At 46.3% G+C, this 24,631-nt stretch overlaps 1 protein-coding gene across 3 annotated transcripts in view; it reads right to left on the bottom strand.

The window, feature by feature from the left end:
* Window positions 1–5,778: 5,778 nt before the first annotated feature.
* Window positions 5,779–24,631, bottom strand: part of LOC134927841 (uncharacterized) — a 552,652-nt gene continuing 533,799 nt past the window's right edge. For all 3 annotated transcript variants that reach the window (XM_063922898.1, XM_063922897.1, XM_063922896.1), the window contains 2 exons: window positions 22,930–23,916; window positions 5,779–6,991 (listed from right to left, as the gene is read on the bottom strand). In XM_063922898.1, the coding sequence (XP_063778968.1) occupies window positions 6,936–6,991; window positions 22,930–23,916 (1,043 nt within the window). In that variant the 3' untranslated portion in view covers window positions 5,779–6,935. The remainder of the gene's footprint in view (window positions 6,992–22,929; window positions 23,917–24,631) is intronic.

Below are 24,631 nucleotides of genomic sequence, written 5' to 3'. Positions count from 1 at the left end.
CCACTGCCGGGTTTCTAATACCCTCCTGGCATAATGGACATTACATTAATTCTGGATGCCAGCCGGCAAATATCCCTCTGTGCATCCTTTATATATATAAGACGACGTCTTTAATATGCTCTATGTTAGCCAAATATTATCCCTGTCTTAGAGTATTATATTATCTGACAGGGTATCAGACCACGCTGCAGCAGCACTATTTATGCTGAGGCAATTGCAGGTCTCAGTATATAACCTGAGTGTGTATATACAGACTTCAGGATAGCCTCCTGCTTTTTATCAGCAGGCTCCTACAAGGTGGCCGTATCCTAAGACGGCAGTGCCACCTTTTTTGACAAACGTGTGAGCGCCTTATCCACCCTAAGGGATATCTCCCAACGTGACCTATCCTCGGGCGGGAAAGGGTACGACATCAGTAACTTTTTAGAAATTACCAGTTTCTTATCGGGGGAACCCACGCTTCTTTACACACTTCATTCATTCATCTGATGGGGGAACAAAACACTGGCTGCTTTTTCTCCCCAAAAATAAAACCCCTTTTATGTGGTACTTGGGTTCATGTCAGAAATGCGTAACACATTTTTCATTGCCGAGATCATGTAACGGATGTTCCTAGTGGATTGTGTATATGTCTCAACCTCGTCGACACTGGAGTCAGACTCCGTGTCGACCTCTGTGTCTGCCATCTGAGGTAACGGGCGTTTTTCTGAGCCCCTGATGGCCTTTGAGACGCCTGGGCAGGCGCGGGCTGAGAAGCCGTCTGTCCCACAGCTCATCCATCCTTTTATGTAAGGAGTTGACATTGTCGGTTAATACCTTCCACCTATCCATCCACTCTGGTGTCGGCCCCACAGGGGGCGACATCCCATTTATCGGCCTCTGCTCCGCCTCCACGTAACCTTCCTCATCCAACATGTCGACACAGCCGTACCGACACACCGCACACACACAGGGAATGCTCTGACTGAGGACAGGACCCCACAAAGTCCTTTGGGGAGACATAGAGAGAGTATGCCAGCACACACCAGAGCGCTATATAATGCAGGGATTAACACTATAACTGAGTGATTTTCCCCCCAATAGCTGCTTGTATACATATATTGCGCCTAAATTTAGTGCCCCCCTTCTCTTTTTAACCCTTTGAGCCTGAAAACTACAGGGGAGAGCCTGGGGAGCTTTCTTCCAGCTGCACTGTGAAGAGAAAATGGCACCAGTGTGCCGAGGGAGATAGCTCCGCCCCTTTTTCGCGCTTTTTTATGGAATCTGGCAGGGGTATTTATCACATATATAGCCTCTGGGGCTATATATTGTGATTATTTGCCAGCCAAGGTGTCTTATATTGCCCTCAGGGCGCCCCCCCCCCCTGCACCCATCAGTGACCGGAGTGTGAGGTGTACATGAGGAGCAATGGCGCACAGCTGCAATGCTGTGCGCTACCTTGGTGAAGACCGAAGTCTTCTGCCGCCGATTTTCCGGACTCTTCATGCTTCTGGCTCTGTAAGGGGGACAGCGGCGCGGCTCCGGGAACGAACACCAAGGTCGGGTCCTGCGGTCGATCCCTCTGGAGCTAATGGTGTCCAGTAGCCTAAGAAGCCCAAACTACCACCTGTTAGGTAGGTTCGCTTCTTCTCCCCTTAGTCCCTCGTTGCAGTGAGTCTGTTGCCAGCAGATCTCACTGTAAAATAAAAAACCTAAATATACTTTCTTTCTAGGACAGGCCCGGCCAACCTGTGGCTCTCCAGCTGTTGTAAAACTACAAGTCCCATCATGCTTTGCCACAGTTTTGCTATCAGGGAATGCTAAACTGTGGCAGGGCATGCTGGGATGTGTAGTTTCACAACATCTGGAGAGCCACAGGTTGGCCAGGCCTGTTCTAGGAGCTCAGGAGAGCCCCTAGTGTGCATCCAGCTCAGCCGGGCACAGAAATCTAACTGAGGTCTGGAGGAGGGTCTTAGTGGGAGGAGCCAGTGCACACCAGGTAGTCCTAAAGCTTTCTTCAGTTGTGCCCAGTCTCCTGCGGAGCCGCTAATCCCCATGGTCCTTACGGAGTCCCAGCATCCACTTAGGACGTCAGAGAAATAATGTGCAGCACTGATCACTCCGGGCCAGCTGTCGCTGTGCTCAGTATTACAGCATTTCAGCCGTCACAATAAGCCTGTATCTAATTGGTCTATCAAGCACCGTCACCTAATTTATTTCTCTCACCATTTCAGCGCAGTTTTTTCTCGCTACTAGCATTCAAATTAGGTTTCTGTCAAAAAAAGGTTTTGTCGCTAGGTCATGGATGGCTCCTGAGGGACCGGAAGTGACAGCTTGGCTGTCACTGGTTCGCCTTACCGTCCAACACGAAAAATATGTCCATATTGCTCGGGCGACAGAATCTAAATTTAATAGTATATGGGGTCATTGGCTCGAGTCTAGGTACGCAAGGCCACCAACTCGGGGAAACAATTCACCAGTTCTGGGCCCAATCTAGTGATGTATAAACAATTATGGCTGTTTGCTATGCTAGAATGGAGAATATTAAAGCCCCTTTCCTCCTCTTAAGTTTTTTCTTTATGTTCAGTCGATACAACACCCCTCTCTTTGTCTCTCTATTGTCTTTCTCTGGTTCTATTTTGAAAGGTTGTCTTTTTCATTAATATGCATAACTAATATATCATAACAATTCTTCTTTTGTGTTGATGACTAGTGTGTCATTGACTTTCTTGTCAGTTGCTGATGCCTACTATCATTTAACATTCATCACCTTGACCTGTTTGTGTTTGTTGTTTTCTTTGTATGGTATGGTATGTTATTAATACTATTGCATAACTCAATAAATAGGACTCAATACAAATTAAGCCTTCATATTAGAATACGTATTTATACCCAAGATACTTGCACAGTGAATTTTCATTATATGTGTTTTTACATGCGAGTTGAATTCCTTCATGTGCTAGAACGTGTTACTTAATATCTATGGTTATATGTTATTAGTCCGTTTTACAAATACCCTAAATAAAGCAGTGGTATATGCTATTTACATATACAAAAAATCATGATAGTGTATGCATTTAAACCAGATTTGACTTTTTGGTGCCCTGCGCCAGGGAGAGAATTGGCGCCTCCCCCCCATTTTTCCAATAGAGACATAAAGCGCATGCCTCATGGGGAAGGGGCATGACAAGACTGATCCCAGAGAAAGCCCATGCTATGATGCCCACACATACATACACACACACACACACACACACACACACACACACAATTATAGACCACTGCAATAGATTTGGACACAAATCCTCTTTATACCACATTCATGTACTTAACTTGAGAGCTCGTTGTTATTCAGTTGCAATACCCTATATTAAATAACAATTTTCAATATACTGCCAAACCCAGGATTCAAACCTATAACCTGCTGAATTTTAGTCAAGCACCCTACTCATTGAGCCGTTTGATCCTGCATAAAAACTATGAGAAAGCTGGTATAAAGCTGGTACCTTGTAAAAAAAATAATCAGCATTGCAGTTAAGCAGATCTATGTAGTGTGCAGCCACACATACAATCTCTTGCAGTCACACACTATATAGAAACATAGAATTTGACGGCAGATAAGAACCACTTGGCCCATCTAGTCTGCCCATTTTTTTTTATCCTTTAGGTAATCGTAACCCTCTTTGAACCCTAATTCTTTGTAAGGATATTCATATGCCTTTCCCAAGCATGTTTAAACTGCTCCACAGTCTCAGCCTCTACCACCTCTGATGGGAGGCTATTCCACTTATCCACTACCCTTTCTGTGAAATAATTTTTCCTTAAATTTCCCCCGAACCTGCCTCCCTCTAGTTTCAGTTTATGTCCTCGAGTTCTAATACTTCTCTTCCTTTGAAAAATGTTTCCCTCCTGAACTTTGTTAAAACCTTTGGTATATTTGAAAGTTTCTATCATGTCTCCCCTTTCCCTTCTCTCCTCCATACTATACATGTTAAGATCTTTTAGCCTTTCCGGGTAAGTTTTGTGATGTAGGCCATGCACCATTTTAGTTGCCCTTCTTTGTACACTCTCTAATGTATTTATATCCTTCTGGAGATATGGTCTCCAGAACTGGACACAGTATTCCAGATGAGGCCGCACCAATGACCTATACAGTGGCATTATTACTTCTCTTTTCCTGCTACTGATTCCTCTCCCTATGCAACCAAGCATCTGACTTGCCTTTCTCATTGCTTTGTTGCATTGCTTTCCTGCCTTTAAGTCACTTAAAATAGTGACTCCTAAATCCCTTTCCTCCTCAGTAGTTTCCATTATAGTACCCTTGATACTATATTTAGCCTTTGGGTTTTTGAGACCCAAGTGCATGATTTTGCATTTTTTTAGCATTAAACTGTAGTTGCCATGTTCTTGACCATTTTTCAAGCCTAGCTAGGTCATCAATCATTTGTTTTACCCCTCCTGGTGTGTCTACCCTGTTGCATATCTTTGTATCATCTGCAAAAAGGCATACTTTCCCTTCAATACCATTTGCAATGTCACCAACAAAGATATTAAAGAGAACTGGTCCGAGTACAGATCCCTGGGGTACTCCACTGGTAACATTTCCCTCCATAGATTGCACTCCATTTACTACAACTGTCTGTTTCCTATCCTGCAACCAGGTTCTTATCCATTTAACTATTCTATAATCCACCCCCACGCTTTCACGTTTATTTAGCAGTCTGCGATGTAGACCTGCTCAGCCGCAATGCTGATATTTTTTTTTACAAAGTACAAGGCTAGCTACAAATAGAATTCTCTAGCTTAGAATTCTCTACCTTTCTATGCAAGGGCAGATAGCTCAAGGAATATATTGTCTGACTGCAATGCCACAGGCAATGGGGTTGAATCCCAGGTATGTCAGCATTTTGTAATGTAATAAGTAAAGTGTGACTAAATAACAAAAAGATCTCAAATTGAGTTCATGATTGTTGTATAGGTATTAGCGACAAAAGGGGTCAGGGTAGGAGACGGGTGGTCAGAAGATGCTGGGCTTCAAAAAGGGGGGAAGCTGCAAGTGAAAGTTATTAAAACAGATAATTGACAAGTGCTTCCAACTGCGCCTGCTACCCTGCAGCGCTATGTGCGGTGCCCCCTCCGCACACACCTAGTTACAGCCCTGCTTTATCTACACTTATTTGATCTAAAATTGATAGGTTCCTTACACTAGTTTCAGTTCAATAGATCTACAGTAAGAAAGTCTACAATGCATAGGTCAACACCAAATGGTCAACAGTGAAAATGTTGACATGGACATAAGGTCAACATGGTCATTAGGTTGACATCAAAAAGTTGGACAGGTACAAAAGACTGACAACATTTTAATTTTTGTATTTTTTACCGTCACAGGAAAAACAGGAAACCGCAATTAGTGTAATGCTTTGCTCGCCATGCTTCGGGCAAAGTGCCTCGCTCCGCTACTGCTGCGCTCCACACAGGTTACAATTCCCAATTGTAGCCCAGCGGGTGAAATGAGCGACGTGATAGATTGGCCTGCATGCAGGCCAATCTAGCACCGGCGATAGCCCCGCGCATCGCTACCGCTGAGGGGGGTACACACGAGTGACTTGTGCTTAAAATCTAAGCAATCTAGCCAGATTTCTTAGATTTTAAGCATGATCTCTCCGTGAGTACCCCCCTTTACCATGTCTATAGATCACATACCCTTTCAATATAGATTTTAATCTTTCACTTTTTCTTCCTTCATCCATATTCCAAGCATGTAACAATAAAAACAATCTAGTGCAAACACAGTAGATATCAAAGAGATAAATGTTTTTATTAATCAACTCACATTTTAAGGTCTACAAAGGCATGTACAGTAACCGAGAGCTAACATTTATATTTCCTAATGGGACTCGTACTAGAACAGTGATGTAATGAGGCATGTAAGCAAGTTTCAATCAATGGTTAAGTCGATCCCAGCTTTGACACACTCCCAGAAGTCCTGGATAGTTAACAATTCTTGTCAAAGAAACCACAGAACCGTGGCCACCTTTCATTAAACTGGCTAAGTATTTTTCAACAGGTACAGTACGACTCAACATACAGAGTACCTTTCCCACAAGGTACATGTACCAGCTGAAAAAGATGTTAAGCATAAAAAAAACTTATGCAAGAGTTTTTATTTTTGACAAGAATGTAAACATCTAGGACCTTAAGGAAGAGTTGGGATCGATTTGATCCAACTGAATGAATTGCATTCATTTGTTGCAGGTTTTCTGATCACCTGCAACAAAAAGATTCTCTGTTTGTCCCAAGATGCTTTGCTGCAACGTAGTAAGATTTTAAAATGAACAACAATAATAATAATAATAAAACAAAAAAAAAAGTATTGCTTAAAGATCTCTGCGTATAACATATAAGAAGTAGTCAAGCTTTTCTGGAGATAGTCCAGCTTTAATAATAGCATCTTAGGAGAAACAGAATATTTTGTTGTGAATGACCATACAAGCCAGTACACCTGCAACAAGATCACCAGTTCTTGTAAACAACAAAAACCGTGCAGCCATGGATAAGTTTCGATACGCTCCACATCTTTTTCAACAGGTAAATAACTGTACCTGTTGAAAAAGATGCTCAGTATGCCAAATGGGTCCTGTATCTGCTGAGAAAGACACTCAACCCGAGTACTGAAATGCGTTGAGGTTCTGAAGTTTTTTTTTTTTATTACAAGAACTGGTGACCCATGAGGGATTGCAGTGAGGCTTGGATACATCTGAATATCTGTGTATGCAGAAAAACACTGAGGGTGCATTCACCAGATTTAAACTGTACAAACATAATGTCATAAGCAGACTTGTGCTTTTGCACACCCTTAATCTATATATATCTTTTCTGAACATGCATCATTGAGGTGGATTTCCAATGCATCCTCCACATCCTAATTACTTCATCTTAATAAGAGCTGCAGGATCTTAGTCTAGCACCCCAGTGTTAACGAGCACCTGGCCAAGAATCTCAAGGTTCACATCTGTAAAGATAGAAAAAATAAAATGATCAGTGAAATACTAGTTTGTTACGGCATAGTTGTAGATTCCACAAAGAAGAAAATCAGCAAATGATGATGATCATTTGCAGAAAGTGATGGAGAATAGTATTCAAGCCTGTGACAGCACTCACCTATCACATTATCTAGACCACGATAAACATGCCTGATCAAATGAGTTATCAAAAATGACAGAAACAAAAGTTTTATTATATATCCTTTGAAGCATATCCTAAATAATAACACCCAATAAAATACCGCTAGTGGTATGCAGTCATCAAGGCACCAGTCGTCATGTTGTGTCCCTAGCATTCGTGATAGACTCACCATACAAGCACATTGACAACATTTCATTATTGTCGGCATGTTTACTGTTGACATAACCACCATGTTGACAATGTAATGTCAACATTTTGAACATTGACATACAGTAGTATCCTGGATCCTCTTTTATTTGGGTGTTTGATTAGTAGTTCTGGATCTCTCTCAAGACAGCCTTCTAAAGACATTTATAAACTGAAGACCTTATCTATATGAATGCAGTATAAATGTGTGGTGGCAGATCACATATCCTCCATTGTCACTGACTGAAGATATGCAATGTTATTCCTGTATGACACTACAGTAAGATGCAGACTGCAGAGTGATGTACTGATAATAAACCACACTTTGTGATCATCACTTAAGATTTGCAAAGCTATCTTAACGAGAAGATCCATTCTGACCGTCCAAAACAAGCCCAAGAACTGCCAATATACAGCAATACCCAATCATTTTATTTTAAACGATCCTAACGATTCTAAATTGTGTTGAAGAGATTAGTATCTCCGTACACAGTAAGATCATTCTGCTATCAGGCTGGAAAACGCTAATACATTATAATAATGGCCAGTACTGGAAGGGGAAGTACAATATTTGCCATTACAGAATTGCTGTTCCATAGTGTAACACGAGTTATACAAGCTGCTGCACTATACAATACTGTGGTTTCCACCCTGGTTATTTGATCTGTGAGAATGTAACGTGAACAAGCTCTTGCTGCCTGTGTGGTCGTTACGATGAGCATCCTGCAATCTTTTAACGGGTAGGAAGAAAAGGGGTATGGGTCATTGGGTCGACACAACTTAGGTCGACAGTCATTAGGTTGACCACTGAAGGTTGACATGCTCTAGGTCGACAGGTGAAAAGGTCGACATGAGTTTTTGGACTTTTGTTTGGTGTTGTTTCCTTCATAAAGTCACGGGGAACCTCAATTAGTGCACCGTGTCCCCTTGCATGGCTCGCCATGCTTCGGCAAGGTGCCTCGCTACGTTCGGCACAGGTTACCATTCCCAGTTGTAGTCCACGTGGATCATAAAGTATGAAAAAGCCCAAAAAATGAAGATTTTTTGGTGTGAAGAACTCATGTCGACCTTCTGATTTGTCGACCTAGCGCTTGTCGACCTAATGTCCATGTCGACCGTCCGTGGCTAACATAATGACTGTCGACCTAAGCTGTGTCGACCTAACGACCGTATGCCGAAGAGAAGGGCCCGTATCCATAGGAGCTGCTAGATCAAGGACTGGCTACTGCGGGGAGTACATGTCCCATATGTACTTATTACATCAGGTTAGATATACTACTGATGACTACATGAATTTCCAAGAAAGGATATTTTATAAGTATGGGGCCATATTATCTTTATACTCATTCTCTTCAAAGGGTTTTTTGTAATAGTTAAATCAATAGTTTATAGGTCAAGGCTATATTGTACATTTTAATAAAAATAAAAAAACATCACAATTAAGTTATAAATAAAAATATGGAAACAAAGAAAAAACAATTGTCTTTACAACACAAAGTTGCTGTCTCTCTTAGTTTGGCTACAAAATGTTAAGTTCATGGTGGCATGGGCGATGCTACAGGTGCCAGGTGAAGCACATGACCGCAATACTTGGGCCCAGGTATATGTACTCGCATGTGGGGTAGGACAATACACACTGTCACATGCCATCTTACAGGGAGGGAAGTAACAAAGGGGGATGCTCAGGCTTGGACTGGCCCACAGGGGTACAGGGGAAACCACCGGTGGGCCCCCCTGCATGGGGGCCTACCTCCTGCTCTAAGGATCAGGTTCCAGATTGTGCACTTGAATTATGCATCATACATAAGTTACCTTATACTGGACTATGGTGTATTTTCTAGTTACAGTGCATTGATGTTATTAATCTGGTACATTATCATGCATGCAGCAGCTGAATTTACTGCATATATTTATGAAGGGGCCCAGATGTTGCACTCCCTTATGGTTAGTCAAACCAATGATGTGGCAGGCCACACCCCCTCTGCAGACTGACCACACCCCTATATATGGGCCCCTACCACTGCATTCCCCCGGTGGGCCCTACATGCCCCAGTCCAACACTGGGGATGCTATAGGTGGCCACCTACAATACTTGTTCACAGGTGAGTGTATTCACTTGGGGAATTACAGACGGCATGTTGTTATCACTCCTGCAACAGTATACATCAGCGGTTGACCACACTTCATGGGGCTTGGTACTACACGTTAGCATGCCCTACTATTTACATATACAGTGCATCCAGAAAGTATTCACGGCGCTTCACTTTCTCCACATTTTGTTGTTACCGGTACAGCCTTATTCCAAAATGGAATAAATTCATTTTTCCCCTCAAAATTTTATACACAATACCCTATAATGACAATTTTTTTTTGAGATTTTTGTGAATTTATTAAAAATAAAATGTTTTTTTTTTTAAATATTTTTAAAAGATTTGCAAAAAAAAAAAAAAAAAAAAAAAAAATAGGATTTTAATACCTACCAGTAAATCCTTTTCTCTTAGTCCATAGAAGATGCTGGGGTCACATCAAGAACCATGGGGTATAGACGGGATCCACAGGAGACATGGGCACTTTAAGACTTTAAAAGGGGTGTGAACAGGATCCTCCCTCTATACTCCAATTATAGGAACTGTGCCAAGGGAGAAGGACATTTTGAGGAAAAGGATTTATTGTTAAACTAAGGTGAGATACATACCAGCTCACATCTCAAGCACGCCGTACAACATGGCATTTAACACAACGCAAGTCAACGGCATGAATAACATTAGCAACATGCGGACTATAAACGTAACACAACATGTGTGTAACCACAAGTAATAACTGCAGATACAGTACACACTGGGACGGGCGCCCAGCATCCTCTACGGACTAAGAGAAAAGGATTTACCGGTAGGTATTAAAATAAGATTTTACTCACCGGTAAATCTATTTCTCGTAGTCCGTAGTGGATGCTGGGAACTCCGTAAGGACCATGGGGAATAGCGGCTCCGCAGGAAACTGGGTACAACTAAAGAAAGCTTTAGGACTACCTGGTGTGCACTGGCTCCTCCCACCATGACCCTCCTCCAGACCTCAGTTAGGATACTGTGCCTGGAAGAGCTGACACAATAAGGAAGGATTTTGAATCCCGGGTAAGACTCATACCAGCCACACCGTAAAACTCGTGATACTATACCCAGTTAACAGTATGAAATATAACTGAGCCTCCCAACAGATGGCTCAACAATAACCCTTTAGTTAGGCAATAACTTTATACAAGTATTGCAGACAATCCGCACTTGGGATGGGCGCCCAGCATCCACTACGGACTACGAGAAATAGATTTACCGGTGAGTAAAATCTTATTTTCTCTGACGTCCTAGTGGATGCTGGGAACTCCGTAAGGACCATGGGGATTATACCAAAGCTCCCAAACGGGCGGGAGAGTGCGGATGACTCTGCAGCACCGAATGAGAGAACTCAAGGTCCTAGTCAGCCAGGGTATCAACTTTGTAGAATTTTGCAAACGTGTTTGTCCCTGACCAAGTAGCAGCTCGGCAAAGTTGTAAAGCCGAGACCCCTCGGGCAGCCGCCCAAGAAGAGCCCCCTTCCTTGTGGAATGGGCTTTTACAGATTTAGGATGCGGCAGTCCAGCCGCAGAATGCGCAAGCTGAATTGTGCTACAAATCCAGCAAGCAATAGTCTGCTTAGAAGCAGGAGCACCCAGCTTGTTGGGTGCATACAGGATAAATAGCGAGTCGGTTTTCCTGACTCCAGCCGTCCTGGAACATAAATTTTCAAGGCCCTGACTACGTCAAGTAACTTGGAATCCTCCAAGTCCCTAGTAGCCGCAGGCACCACAATAGGTTGGTTCAAGTGAAAAGCTGATGTCCCCAGTATCTCCCTAAGGTGGTGAGTCCTCAATTCTGCCCTATCCATATGGAAAAACAGATAAGGGCTTTACACGACAAAGCCGCCAATTCTGACACACGCCTGGCCGTAGCCAAGGCCAATAGCATGACCACCTTCCACGTGAGATATTTTAAATCTACGGTTTTAAGTGGTTCAAACCAGTGTGATTTTAGAAAATCCAACACCACGTTGAGATCCCAATGTGCCACTGGAGGCACAAAAGGGGGCTGAATATGCAGCACTCCCTTTACAAATGTCTGAACTTCAGGCAGTGAAGCCAGTTCTTTCTGGAAGAAAATCGACAGAACCGAAATCTGGACCTTAATGGAACCCAATTTTATGCCCATAGTCACTCCTGACTGTAGGAAGTGCAGAAATCGACCCAGCTGAAATTCCTCTGTTGGGGCCTTCCTGGCCTCACACCACGCAACATATTTTCGCCAAATGGGGTGATAATGGTTTGCGGTTACTTCTTTCCTAGCTTTAATCAGCGTAGGAATGACTTCCTCCGGAATGTCCTTTTCCTTCAGGATCCGGCGTTCAACCGCCATGCCGTCAACGCAGCCGCGGTAAGTCTTGGAACAGACACAGACCCTGCTGCAGCAGGTCCTGTCTGAGCGGTAGAGGCCATGGGTCCTCTGAGATTATTTCTTGAAGTTCCGGGTACCAAGGTCTCCTTGGCCAATCCGGAACAATGAGTATAGTACTTACTCCTCTTTTCCTTATTATCCTCAGTACCTTGGGTATGAGAGGAAGAGGAAGGAACACATAAACCGACTGGTACACCCACTGTGTCACTAGAGCGTCCACAGCTATTGCCTGAGGGTCTCTCGACCTGGCGCAATATCTTTCTAGCTTTTTGTTTAGGCGGGACGCCATCATGTCCACCTGTGGCCTTTCCCAACGGTTTACAATCAGTTGGAAGACTTCTGGATGAAGTCCCCACTCTCCCGGGTGTAGGTCGTGTCTGCTGAGGAAGTCTGCTTCCCAGTTGTCCACTCCCGGAATGAACACTGCTGACAGTGCTAACACGTGATTTTCCGCCCATCGGAGAATCCTTGTGGCTTCTGCCACGCCATCCTGCTTCTTGTGCCGCCCTGTCGGTTTACATGGGCGACTGCCGTGATGTTGTCTGATTGGATCAGTACCGGCTGGTTTTGAAGCAGGGGTCTTGCCTGACTTAGGGCATTGTAAATGGCCCTTAGTTCCAGAATATTTATGTGTAGGGAAATCTCCTGATTTGACCATAGTCCCTGGAAGTTTCTTCCCTGTGTGACTGCCCCTCAGCCTCGAAGGCTGGCATCCGTGGTCACCAAGACCCAGTCCTGTATGGCGAATCTGCGGCCCTCTTGAAGATGAGCACTCTGCAGCCACCACAGCAGAGATACCCTGGTCCTTGGAGACAGGGTTATCAGCCGATGCATCTGAAGATGCGATCCGGACCACTTGTCCAACAGGTCCCACTGAAAAGTTCTTGCATTGAACCTGCCGAATGGAATTGCTTCGTAGGAAGCTACCATTTTTCCCAGGACTCGCGTGCAGTGATGCACCGACACCTGTTTTGGTTTCCGGAGGCCTCTAACTAGAGATGACAGCTCCTTGGCTTTCTCCTCCGGGAGAAACACTTTTTTCTGGTCTGTGTCCAGAACCATACCCAGGAACAGTAGACGCGTCGTAGGAACCAGCTGCGACTTTGGAATATTCAGAATCCAGCCGTGCTGTTGTAGCACTTCCCGAGATAGTGCTACTCTGACAAACAACTGCTCCCTGGACCTCGCCTTTATAAGGAGATTGTCCAAGTACGGGATAATTATTTCGGCCATTACCTTGGTAAATACCCTCGGTGCCGGGGACAGACCAACGGCAACGTCTGGAATTGGTAATGACAATCCTGTACCACAATTTTGAGGTACTCCTGGTGAGGAGGGTAAATAGGGACATGCAGGTAAGCATCCTTGATGTCCAGTGATACCCTGAAATTCTCCAGGCTTGCAATAATCGCCCTGAGCGATTCCATTTTGAACTTGAACCTTCGTATATAAGTGTTCAAGGATTTCAATTTTAGAATGGGTCTCACCGAACCGTCTGGTTTCGGTACCACAAACATTTTGGAATAGTAACCCCAGCCTTGTTGAAGGAGGGGTACCTTGATTTCACCTGCTGGAAGTACAGCTTGTGAATTGCCGCCAGTACTAACTCCCTATCTCCGAGGGCAGCAGGCAAGGCTGATGTGAGGTAACGGTGAGGGGGAGTCGCCTCGAACTCCAGCTTGTATCCCTGTGATACTACTTGCAGAACCCAGGGATCCACCTGTGGGCAAGCCCACTGGTCCCTGAAGTTCCCGAGACGCGCCCCCACCGCACCTGTCTCCACCTGTGGAGCCCCAGCGTCATGCTGTGGACTCAGAGGAAGCGGGGGAAGATTTTTGATCCTGGGAACTGGCTGTCTGTGCAGCTTTTTCCTTCTTCCCTTGTGCAGAAAGGAAGCGCCTTTGGCCCCCTTGCTTTTCTGAAGCCGAAAGGACTGTACCTGATAATACAGTGCTTTCTGAGGCTGTGAGGAAACCGGAGGTAAAAATTTTTCTTCCCAGCTGTTGCTGTGGATACGAGGTCCCAGAGACCATCCCCAAACAATTCCTCACCCTTATAAGGCAGAATCTCCATGTGCCTTTTAAAGTCAGCATCACCTGTCCACTGCCGGGTCTCTAATACCCTCCTGGCAGAATGGACCTTGCATTAATTCTGGATGCCAGCCGGCAAATATCCCTCTGTGCATCCCTCATATATAAGACTACGTCTTTAATATGCTCTATGTTAGCAAAATATTATCCCTGTCTAGGGTATTAATATTATCTGACAGAGTATCAGACCCTGCTGCAGCAGCACTATTCATGCTGAGGCAATTGCAGGTCTCAGTATAATACCTGAGTGTGTATATACAGACTTCAGGATAGCCTCCTGCTTTTTATCAGCAGGCTCCTTCAAAGTGGCCGTATCCTAAGACGGCAGTGCCACCTTTTATGACAAACGTGTGAGCGCCTTATCCACCCTAGGGGATATCTACCAACGTAGCCTATCCTCTGGCGGGAAAGGGTACGCCAGCAGTAACTTTTTAGAAATTACCAGTTTCTTATCGGGGGAACCCACGCTTCTTCACACACTTCATTCACTCATCTGATGGGGGAACAAAACACTGGCTGCTTTTTCTCCCCAAACATAAAAACCCCTTTTATGTGGTACTTGGGTTAATGTCAGAAATGTGTTACACATTTTTCATTGCCGAGATCATGCAACGGATGTTCCTAGTGGATTGTGTATATGTCTCAACCTCGTCGACACTGGAGTCAGACTCCGTGTCGACATCTGTGTCTGCCATCTGAGGTAACGGGCGTTTTTTGAGCCCCTGATGGCCTTTGAGACGCCTGGGCAGGCGCGGGCTGAGAAGCCGGCTGCCCCACAGCTGTTACGTCATCCAGCCTTTTATGTAAGGAGTTGACATTGTCGGTTAATACCTTCCACCTATCCATCCACTCTGGTGTCGACCCCACAGGGGGCGACATCCCATTTATCGGCCTCTGCTCCGCCTCCATATAAGCCTCCTCATCAAACATGTCGACACAGCCGTACCGACACACCGCACACACACAGGGAATGCTCTGACTGAGGACAGGACCCCACAAAGCCTTTTGGGGAGACAGAGAGAGAGTATGCAGCACACACCAGAGCGCTATATAATGTAGGGATTAACACTATAACTGAGTGAATTTTCCCGAATAGCTGCTTGTATACACAATATTGCGCCTAAATTTAGTGCCCCCCCTCTCTTTTTAACCCTTTGAGCCTGAAAACTACAGGGGAGAGCCTGGGGAGCTGTCTTCCAGCTGCACTGTGAAGAGAAAATGGCGCCAGTGTGCTGAGGGAGATAGCCCCGCCCCTTTTTCGGCGGACTTTTCTCCCGCTTTTTTATGGATTCTGGCAGGGGTATTTATCACATATATAGCCTCTGGGACTATATATTGTGATTATTTTGCCAGCCAAGGTGTCTTAATATTGCTGCTCAGGGCACCCCCCCCAGCGCCCTGCACCCAGTGGCAAACGCAGGATTTTGAAAGGGGGGTTTCCAAATACTTATACCACTTTTACACCACCAGCTAGTAACACGGGTTATTGCACATGAGCGCGCATAACCCGTGTTGCTGGCTGGTGTAAAAGGGTTGAGTTGGAATAGTCCGGGTCGAGTGACCCGGACATAACGTGCGCTAATACCACTACCTCCGCCATATCGTTGTTTCATACATTTACCCCATAGTGTGGTAAATAAAAGATATCCGTGTTCCCCTTTCTAAGTGGAACATGTCATAATAAAACGAACACACACACCCAGTGGAACATGACACAAACACACCCCACCCCACCCCCAAAGTAAGTGAAACATGAAGCAGACTCCCAGTGAAACATAGACACCCCCCCCCCCCCGTGAACCATGACAGACGCACACCCTCCCCCCCACAGTGAAAGGATACACGCAGATTCCCAGTGAAACATGACACACTCTCCCCCCACCCAGTAAAACATGACAAACACAGACCCCCATGTGAAACATGACACCCCACTCCCCGCCAGTGAGACATGACACAGACCCCAGTGAAACATACACCCCCCCTCTACCAATGAAACATGACAGACCCTCAGTAAACACCCCCCCCCCCGTGAAACACACACACCCTCCCCACCAGTGAAACATGACAGACCCCCTCCCCACGAGTAAAGCACACACACACTCCGCACTTGTGAAACATGACAGACCCCGAGTAAAACACACACACCCTCCACCCCCAGTGAAACATGACAGACCCCTACTGAAACACCCCCACCAGTGAAACATGACAGACCCCCTCCCCACGAGTGAAACACACACATGCACTCACACCCTCCCCACCAGTGAAACATGACAGACCCCCTCCCCACGAGTGAAACACACACATACACTCACACCCTCCCCACCAGTGAAACATGACAGACCCCCTCCCCACGAGTGAAACACACACATACACTCACACCCTCCCCACCAGTGAAACATGACAGACCCCCTCCCCACGAGTGAAACACACACATACACTCACACCCTCCCCACCAGTGAAACATGACAGACCCCCTCCCCACGAGTGAAGCACACACACACTCCCCACTTGTGAAACATGATAGACCCCGAGTAAAACACACACACACCCCCAGTGAAACATGACAGACCCCCTCCCCACGAGTGAAACACACACACACTCCCTCCCCACTTGTGAAAAGACAGACCCCCAGTAAAACACACACACTCCTTCCCCCAGTGAAACATGACACAGATGACCCCCAGTGAAACACAAACACACACCATCCTCCCCTGCGTTAGACATTTCCCACACACACACCACACACCTCTCCCCACCACCAGTTAAACAAACAGCATTAGCACAGAGCCTCACCTGGCCAGCAGGAAAAGAAAGCCACCCGCACCTGACACACACCACGGACATTTGTTCACCGGCACATGGTCCGGCCAGCTCTCTTGCAAAGCACCACTGGGAGATCTGCCTGGGAGAAGCTGCATGCTGCTTCTGCAGCTAGCTCCCCCTACTGTACGTTCAGCCAGCCTCTCTGCAATAGGAGGCACTGCTGCTGGATGCTGCCGGCAGCCTCCGAGGCTTCGTGATAACATTTAAAAAAAAAAAAAAAAAAATCGGTGCGCTGCACCGATGGATCGGCGGCCAGGGGGGGTTTTTCTAGGTACTCAGGAACCCCCCCTGCGTGCGCGTGTGGCACCCATCAGTGACCGGAGTGTGAGGTGTACATGAGGAGCAATGGCGCACAGCTGCAGTGCTGTGCGCTACCTTGGTGAAGACTGAAGTCTTCTGCCGCCGATTTTCCGGACCATCTTCTTGCTTCTGGCTCTGTAAGGGGGACGGCGGCGCGGCTCCGGGAACGAACACCAAGGACGGGTCCTGCGGTCGATCCCTCTGGAGCTAATGGTGTCCAGTAGCCTAAGAAGCCCAAGCTAGCTGCAAGCAGGTAGGTTCGCTTTCGTTGCAGTGAGCCTGTTGCCAGCAGATCTCACTGTAAAATAAAAAACCTAAAATATACTTTCTTTCTAGGAGCTCAGGAGAGCCCCTAGTGTGCATCCAGCTCGGCCGGGCACAAGATTCTAACTGAGGTCTGGAGGAGGGTCATGGTGGGAGGAGCCAGTGCACACCAGGTAGTCCTAAAGCTTTCTTTAGTTGTGCCCAGTCTCCTGCGAAGCCGCTATTCCCCATGGTCCTTACGGAGTTCCCAGCATCCACTAGGACGTCAGAGAAAATCCTATTTTCTCATACGTCCTAGAGGATGCTGGGGTCACATCAAGAACCATGGGGTTTATACCAAAGCTCTAGAACGGGCGGGAGAGTGTGGATGACTCTGCAGCACCGATTGACCAAACATGAGGTCCTCATTAGCCAGGGTATCAAACTTGTAGAACTTTGCAAAGGTGTTTGAACCCGACCAAGTAGCTGCTCTGCAAAGTTGTAAGGACGAGCCCACCTTCCTGGTAGAATGGGCCTTCACCGATTTCGGTAACGGCAATCCAGCCGTAGAATGATCCTGCTGAATCGTATGACAGATCCAGCGCGCAATAGTCTGCTTGGAAGCAGGAGCCCCAATGTTATTGTGAGCATACAGGACAAACAGAGCCTCTGTTTTCCTAAACTGTGCCATTCTGGCGACATACATTTTCAAAGCCCTTACTACATCGAGAAACTTCGATTCCAGCAAGGCGTCAGTAGCCACTGGCACCACAATAGGTTGGTTCAAGTGGAACGATTAAACCACTTTCGGCAGAAACTGCTGACAAGTCCTCAACTCTGCTCTATCTTCATGGAAGATCAAATAAGGGCTCTTGTGAGACAAGGCCGCCAATTCAGACACCCGCCTTGCGGATGCCAAGGCCAACAGCATGACCACTTTCCAAGTAAGGAATTTCAACTCTACCTCCTGTAAAGGTTCAAACCAATGAGATTGATGGAACTGCAATACCACATTAAGATCCCATGGTGCCACAGGGGGCACAAAGGGAGGTTGGATGTGTAATACGCCTTTCACGAAGGTCTGAACTTCTGGAAGGTAGGCCAATTGTTTTTGGAAGAAAACCGATAAAGCCGAAATTTGAACTTTAATTGAGCCCAACTTTAGGCCCGCATCCACACCGACTTGTAGAAAATGGAGAAAACCTCCTAACTGAAATTCTTCCATATGAGCTTTCTTGGATTCACACCAAGACACGTATTTTCTCCAAATACGGTGGTAATGTTTAGACGTTACTCCTTTCCTGGCCTGAATAAGAGTGGGGATGACTTCCTTGGGAATACCCTTTCGAGCTAGGATCCGGCGTTCAACCTCCAAGCCGTCAAACGAAGTTGCGGTAAGTCTTGGAACACGCATGGCTCCTGCTGTAACAGATCCTCCCTCAGAGGAAGAGGCCAGGGATCTCCTACGAGTAATTCCTTAAGATCTGGATACCAAGCCCTCCTTGGCCAATCTGGAACAATGAGGATCGCTTGAACCTTTGTTCTTCTTATGATCTTTATCACTTTTGGAATGAGTGGAAGCGGAGGAAACACGTACACCGACCGAAACACCCACGTATCACTAGGGCGTCCACTGCTATTGCTTGAGGGTGTCTCGACCTGGAACAATATCTCTGAAGTTTCTTGTTGAGGCGAGATGCCATCATGTCTATTTGAGGAATTCCCCAAAGACTTGTCACTTCTGCAAAGATCTCTTGATGAAGACCCCACTCTCCTGGATGGAGAACGTGTCTGCTGAGGAAGTCTGCTTCCCAGTTGTCCACTCCTGGAATGAAGATTGCTGATAGAGCGCTTTTATGCCTTTCCGCCCAACGGAGCACCTTTGTGGCCTCTGCCACTGCCGCTCTGCTCTTTGTTCCGCCCTGGCGGTTTATGTACGCTACTGCTGTTATGTTGTCCGACTGAATCAAGACGGGCCGATTGCGAAGATGTTCCGCTTGCAGAAGGCCGTTGTGAATGACCCTTAACTCCAGAATGTTTATGTGTAGACATTTCCTGGCTTGACCATTTTCCCTGGAAGCTTTCCCCCTGCGTGACTGCTCCCCAGCCTCAGAGACTCGCATCCGTGGTCACTACGATCAAGTCCTGGATCCCGAACCTGCGTCCCTCTAGGAGGTGAGAGCTGTGCAGCCACCATAGGAGTGAGATTCTGGTCTTGGAGGACAGGGTTAACCTTTGGTGCATGTGCAGATGGGACCCGGACCACTTGTCCAATAGGTCCCACTGAAACAATCTGGCATGGAATCTGCCAAACTGAATGGCCTCGTAGGCCGCCACCATCTTCCCCAGCAACCGAGTGCATTGATGGATCGATACTCTTGCTGGTTTCAGAATTTGTTTGACCAGGTTCTGAATTTCTAGAGCCTTTTCCACTGGAAGAAAAACTCTGTAATTCTGTGTCCACAATCATTCCCAAAAACGACAGCCGTCTCTTCGGAACCAACTGCGATTTTGGCAAGTTTAGGAGCCAACCATGTTGCTGCAGAATTGTCAGGGAGAGCGTAATGTTCTGCAGTAATTGGTCCCTGGATCTCGCCTTTATCAGGAGATCGTCCAAGTACGGGATAATTGTGAGAACCATAATTTCGGTTATTACTTTGGTGAAAATCCTCGGAGCCGTGGACAGACCAAACGGCAACATCTGAAATTGGTAATGACAATCCTGAACTGCAAACCTCAGGTAAGCCTGATGTGGGGGATAAATGGGAACATGTAAATAGGCATCCGTTATGTCTACCAACACCATACAATCCCCCTCCTCCAGACTGGAGATCACAGCCCGGAGAGATTCCATCTTGAATTTGAATTTTCTCAGGTAGAAATTGAGGGATTTGAGGTTCAGGATTGGTCTGACTGAGCCGTCTGGCTTCGGGACCACGAACAGGCTCGAATAAAAGCCTTCTCCCTGTTGCGACGGGGGAACCCTGACAATGACTTGATTGTGACACAATTTTTGTATTGCGGCGCATACCACTTCCCTGTCTGGAAGTCAGAGAAGCTGGTACGGTTGATTTGAAAAATCGGTGAGGGGGGACGTCTTGAAACTCCAGTTTGTACCCTTGGGACACTATTTCTAAAACCCATGGGTCCAGGGCCGAACGAGCCGAGAACTGACTGAAGAGCTTCTGCTCCTGGGAACCGGCCACGGCCGGTGATCGTTTACCTTTTCCCTTTCCTCTAGTAGCAAGAAAGGAAGACCCTCGGCCCCTTCTGTATTTATTGGGCCGAAAGGACTGCATCTGATAGTGGTGTGCTTTCTTTTGTGGTGCAGGCACATAAGGTAAAAATGATGACTTGCCCGCGGTAGCCGTAGATACTAAGTCAGCGAGGCCGTCACCAAACAACACACCACCTTTATACGGTAGAGACTCCATGGCTTTCTTAGAGTTAGCATCAGCATTCCATTGATTAATCCACAATGCTCTCCTAGCTGAGACTGCCATGGCATTGGACCGTGATCCCAAGAGGCCAATATCTCTCGCAGCTTCCTTTAGGTAGACTGCAGCGTCCCTGATGTCCCCTAGTGTCAAAAGAATGCTATCCCTATCCAGGGTATCCATTTCAGATGACAAGTTATCTGCCCATTTTTCGATAGCACTACTCACCCACGCAGATGAAATGGCTGGTCTGAGTAGCGTACCCGTGGTGACATAAATGGATTTCAATGTATTTTCCTGTCTACGATCCGCAGGATCCTTTAGGGCTGCCGTGTCCGGGGACGGGAGGGCCACCTTTTTGGACAGCCGTGACAGAGATGTGTCCACAAACGGGGGGGTGACTCCCATTTTTTCCTACCCCCAGAGGGAAACGGATACGCCACTACAATCCTTTTGGGAATCTGAAACTTTTTGACAGGACTTTCCCAAACCTTATCACAAAGCGCGTTCAGTTCATGAGAGGGAGGAAATGTTACCTCAGGTTTCTTCCCTTTATACATACAGACCCTAGTATCAAGAACAGTAGGGTCCTCAGTGATATGTAATACATCCTTTATAGCCACAATCATGTACTGAATGCTCTTTGCCAGTTTTGGATCTAATCTGGCATCACTATAGTCGACACTTGAGTCAGTGTCCGTGTTGGTATCCGTGTCTGCCAGCTGGGCAAATGAACGTTTTTGTGACCATGAGGGGGTCTGGACTTGAAACAACACATCCTCTACAGATTTCTTCCAAGCCTGGTTCTGAGACTCAGATTTATCCAATCTTTTATTCATCAGAGCCACATTTGCATTCAAAGCACTCAAAACAGTCACCCAATCAGGTGTCGGCAGTGCCGACAGGGTCACTCACACAGCCGTTGTGTCCCTAACATAGTCTCCTCCTGGGAAGAGCACTCCGCCTCAGACATGCCGACACACGTGCACCCACCACACGCAGATACACTGGGCCTATAGGGTACAGACCCACAGTAAAGCCTGTCAGAGAGAGACAGAGGGATATATTGCCAGCTCACACCCCAGAGCCTAATCCCGGTCTGAAAACACTACAGACAATGTCCCAGACCTGCAGCGCTTTTATAAGTTAATATAATGCACCAAAATCACTGTGCCCCCCCCCCCCCCCCCCGTTTTGCACTCTGTGACTTGTACAGCAGTGTGAGGAAGGACCAGTGTCTCTGCAGCCTTGTGTAGAGAAAATGGCACCGGACTGTGTGCTGTGAGGGCTAAGCACCGCCCCCGTACTGGCGCGCTTCAGACCCGCTCTTTTTTAAAACTTTTTTATACTGCGGGGGTCCGGACAGTGCCCTGGCACTTAGTCCGCTCTTGCCAGTTAGTTATTTGAGGTTAGAATGCTGCCCAGGGCGCCGACCCCCAGCGCCCTGCACCCTGTAATGCCGCTGAATGTGGTAGCATGGCGCGCAGCGTGGTACCTCAAAGCCGTCACTGAAGTCTTCTGATCTTCTTCTACTCACTTGTATTCTGACTTCTGGCTCTGCAAGGGGGGTGGCGGCGGGCTCTGGGAACGAGCATCTAGGCGTACCTAGCGATCAGACCCTCAGGAGCTAATGGTGTCCTGTAGCCAAAGAAGCAGAGCCTTTGACTTCTCTCCCCTAAGTCCCACGAAGCAGGGAGACTGTTGCCAGCAGTTCCCCCTGAACATAAAAAACCTAACTAAGTCTTTTCAGAGAAACTCAGTAGAGCTCCTCAGTGTGCATCCAGTCTGCCTGGGCACAGATTCTAAACTGGAGTCTGGAGAAGGGGCATAGAGGGAGGATCCAGTTCACATCCCTTTGAAAGTCTTAAAGTGCCCATGTCTCCTGTGGATCCCATCTATACCCCATGGTTCTTGATGTGACCCCAGCATCCTCTAGTACGTATGAGAAAACCAACTTATTTCACAATGTCATTATGGGGTAGTGTGTGTAGAATTTTGATGGGAAAAATGAATGTATTCCATTTTGGAATAAGGCTGTAACATAACAAAATGTGGAAAAAGTGAAGTGCTAAGAATACTTTCCGGATGCACTGTAGATCTGTAAGAGTGTGTGCAAATGTGGGCTTTCTCCAAAATTAATGTGGAAGATAAGGTAATACATACATGCAAAAGTATCCTTTGTATACTAAATATATTCCTACTTACCCTGAAGAGCTGGATAAAAAGGAGACAGGGTCCTGAGGATGCTTGTGACAGTACTTGCATCTTTTCCTTTAAGTAGCAGCAGAATGTCAGGGCTCAGAGCTTTGGAGGTTTTGCCCACTGAATGTCTTGATGATGACATTTCAGAAGACTGCTCACATGAACTGCTGGTGTGGGACGATGACTGATCAGGAACGATTGTGTTAGTCTCATCTGTATTGATAAATTCCTTTGTGTAAGAGACAATCGGTGCCGCAGAAGGCTGTCTTTCAGAGGTAGCTTCAATGTTTGAAAAGTGGTCATTGACGCTACTGTGAAAAACATGACCTCTGCGCTCTACGTTCTGTTCCACGTGGACCTGGCCGTAGCCGGATATATCAGGAATTTGTGACTTGTGTCCAGTGAACTGCCGATGTGTATATTCTGCAGTGTACTGGTCTGTAATAGAAGACCGATTAGGCTGATCAGGAATGATTGCGTTAGTCTCATCTGTATTGATAAATTCCTTTGTGTAAGAGACAATCGGTGCCGCAGAAGGCTGACTTTCAGAGGTAGCTTCAATGTTTGAAAAGTGGTCATTGACGCTACTGTGAAAAACATGACCTCTGCGCTCTACGTTCTGTTCCACGTGGACCTGGCCGTAGCCGGATGTATCAGGAATTTGTGACTTGTGTCCAGTGAACTGCCGATGTGTATATTCTGCAGTGTACTGGTCTGTAATAGAAGACCGATCAGGCTGATCAGGAACGATTGCGTTAGTCTCATCTGTATTGATAAATTCCTTTGCGTAAGAGACAATCGGTGCCGCAGAAGGCTGACTTTCAGAGGTAGCTTCAATGTTTGAAAAGTGGTCATTGACGCTACTGTGAAAGACATGACCTCTGCGCTCTGCGTTCTGTTCCACGTGGACCTGGCCGTAGCCGGATGTATCAGGAATTTGTGACTCGTGTCCAGTGAACTGCCGATGTGTATATTCTGCATTGCTCTGGTCTGTAATAGAAGAGACACTGGTAAAGGCATAATCAATGACATTTTGTATCCCCAAATCTCAATCTCCAACTATAGTATGTCCCTCCCATTGCTCATTCCCTTTTTGAAGTTGCATTTGTATTATGCTATGAATTCTTGTACTGGATGGGAAATATTATGATCATCAGCATAAGGCCGTGTACACACGGTGAGATTCGGACTTATCCGATTCTCACTGTGCGACGGGGGGCCGGGTCGGCACTTAGCCAGTATTGCAAGCACATAATGAGTGTGCTTGCGATCCTGGCTCTGTGCGATTTTGGCTAAGTGTCAATCCTGACTATCTCTTCTATAGAGATAGCCAGGATTGACTTGCCTGCACAGCCTATTTTTTCGGCCGATAGTCAGAATCGGAAGAAAAGATCTTACCGTGTGTACACACCCTAAGTTCTTGCTAAGGGTTCCAATATATAGGTCGTCAGTGGGTTGATCCCATGACAAACTAGGTTGATCCCATATGTTTGACATGCATTAGGTCGAGACATTGTCAAAATGTTGACATGACAATAGTCGACACACAAATGGTCAACACAAGTTTTTTGAGGTAATTATCAAGTTTTTCCACTTTTGCTTGATTTAGTATTCATATGGACTACGATTGTGAATAAAACTGTGGCAAGTGCAGCGATCCCGCGAGTCCACAGGTTCAAACATACAACCTAAAAAAAACAGGATT

Source organism: Pseudophryne corroboree, chromosome 5 (genome assembly GCF_028390025.1).
Source record: "Pseudophryne corroboree isolate aPseCor3 chromosome 5, aPseCor3.hap2, whole genome shotgun sequence".
NCBI classification, from domain to species: domain Eukaryota; kingdom Metazoa; phylum Chordata; class Amphibia; order Anura; family Myobatrachidae; genus Pseudophryne; species Pseudophryne corroboree.
The sequence above is the reverse complement of the archived record's forward strand: the minus strand, read 5'-3'. Positions and strand labels throughout refer to the sequence as shown.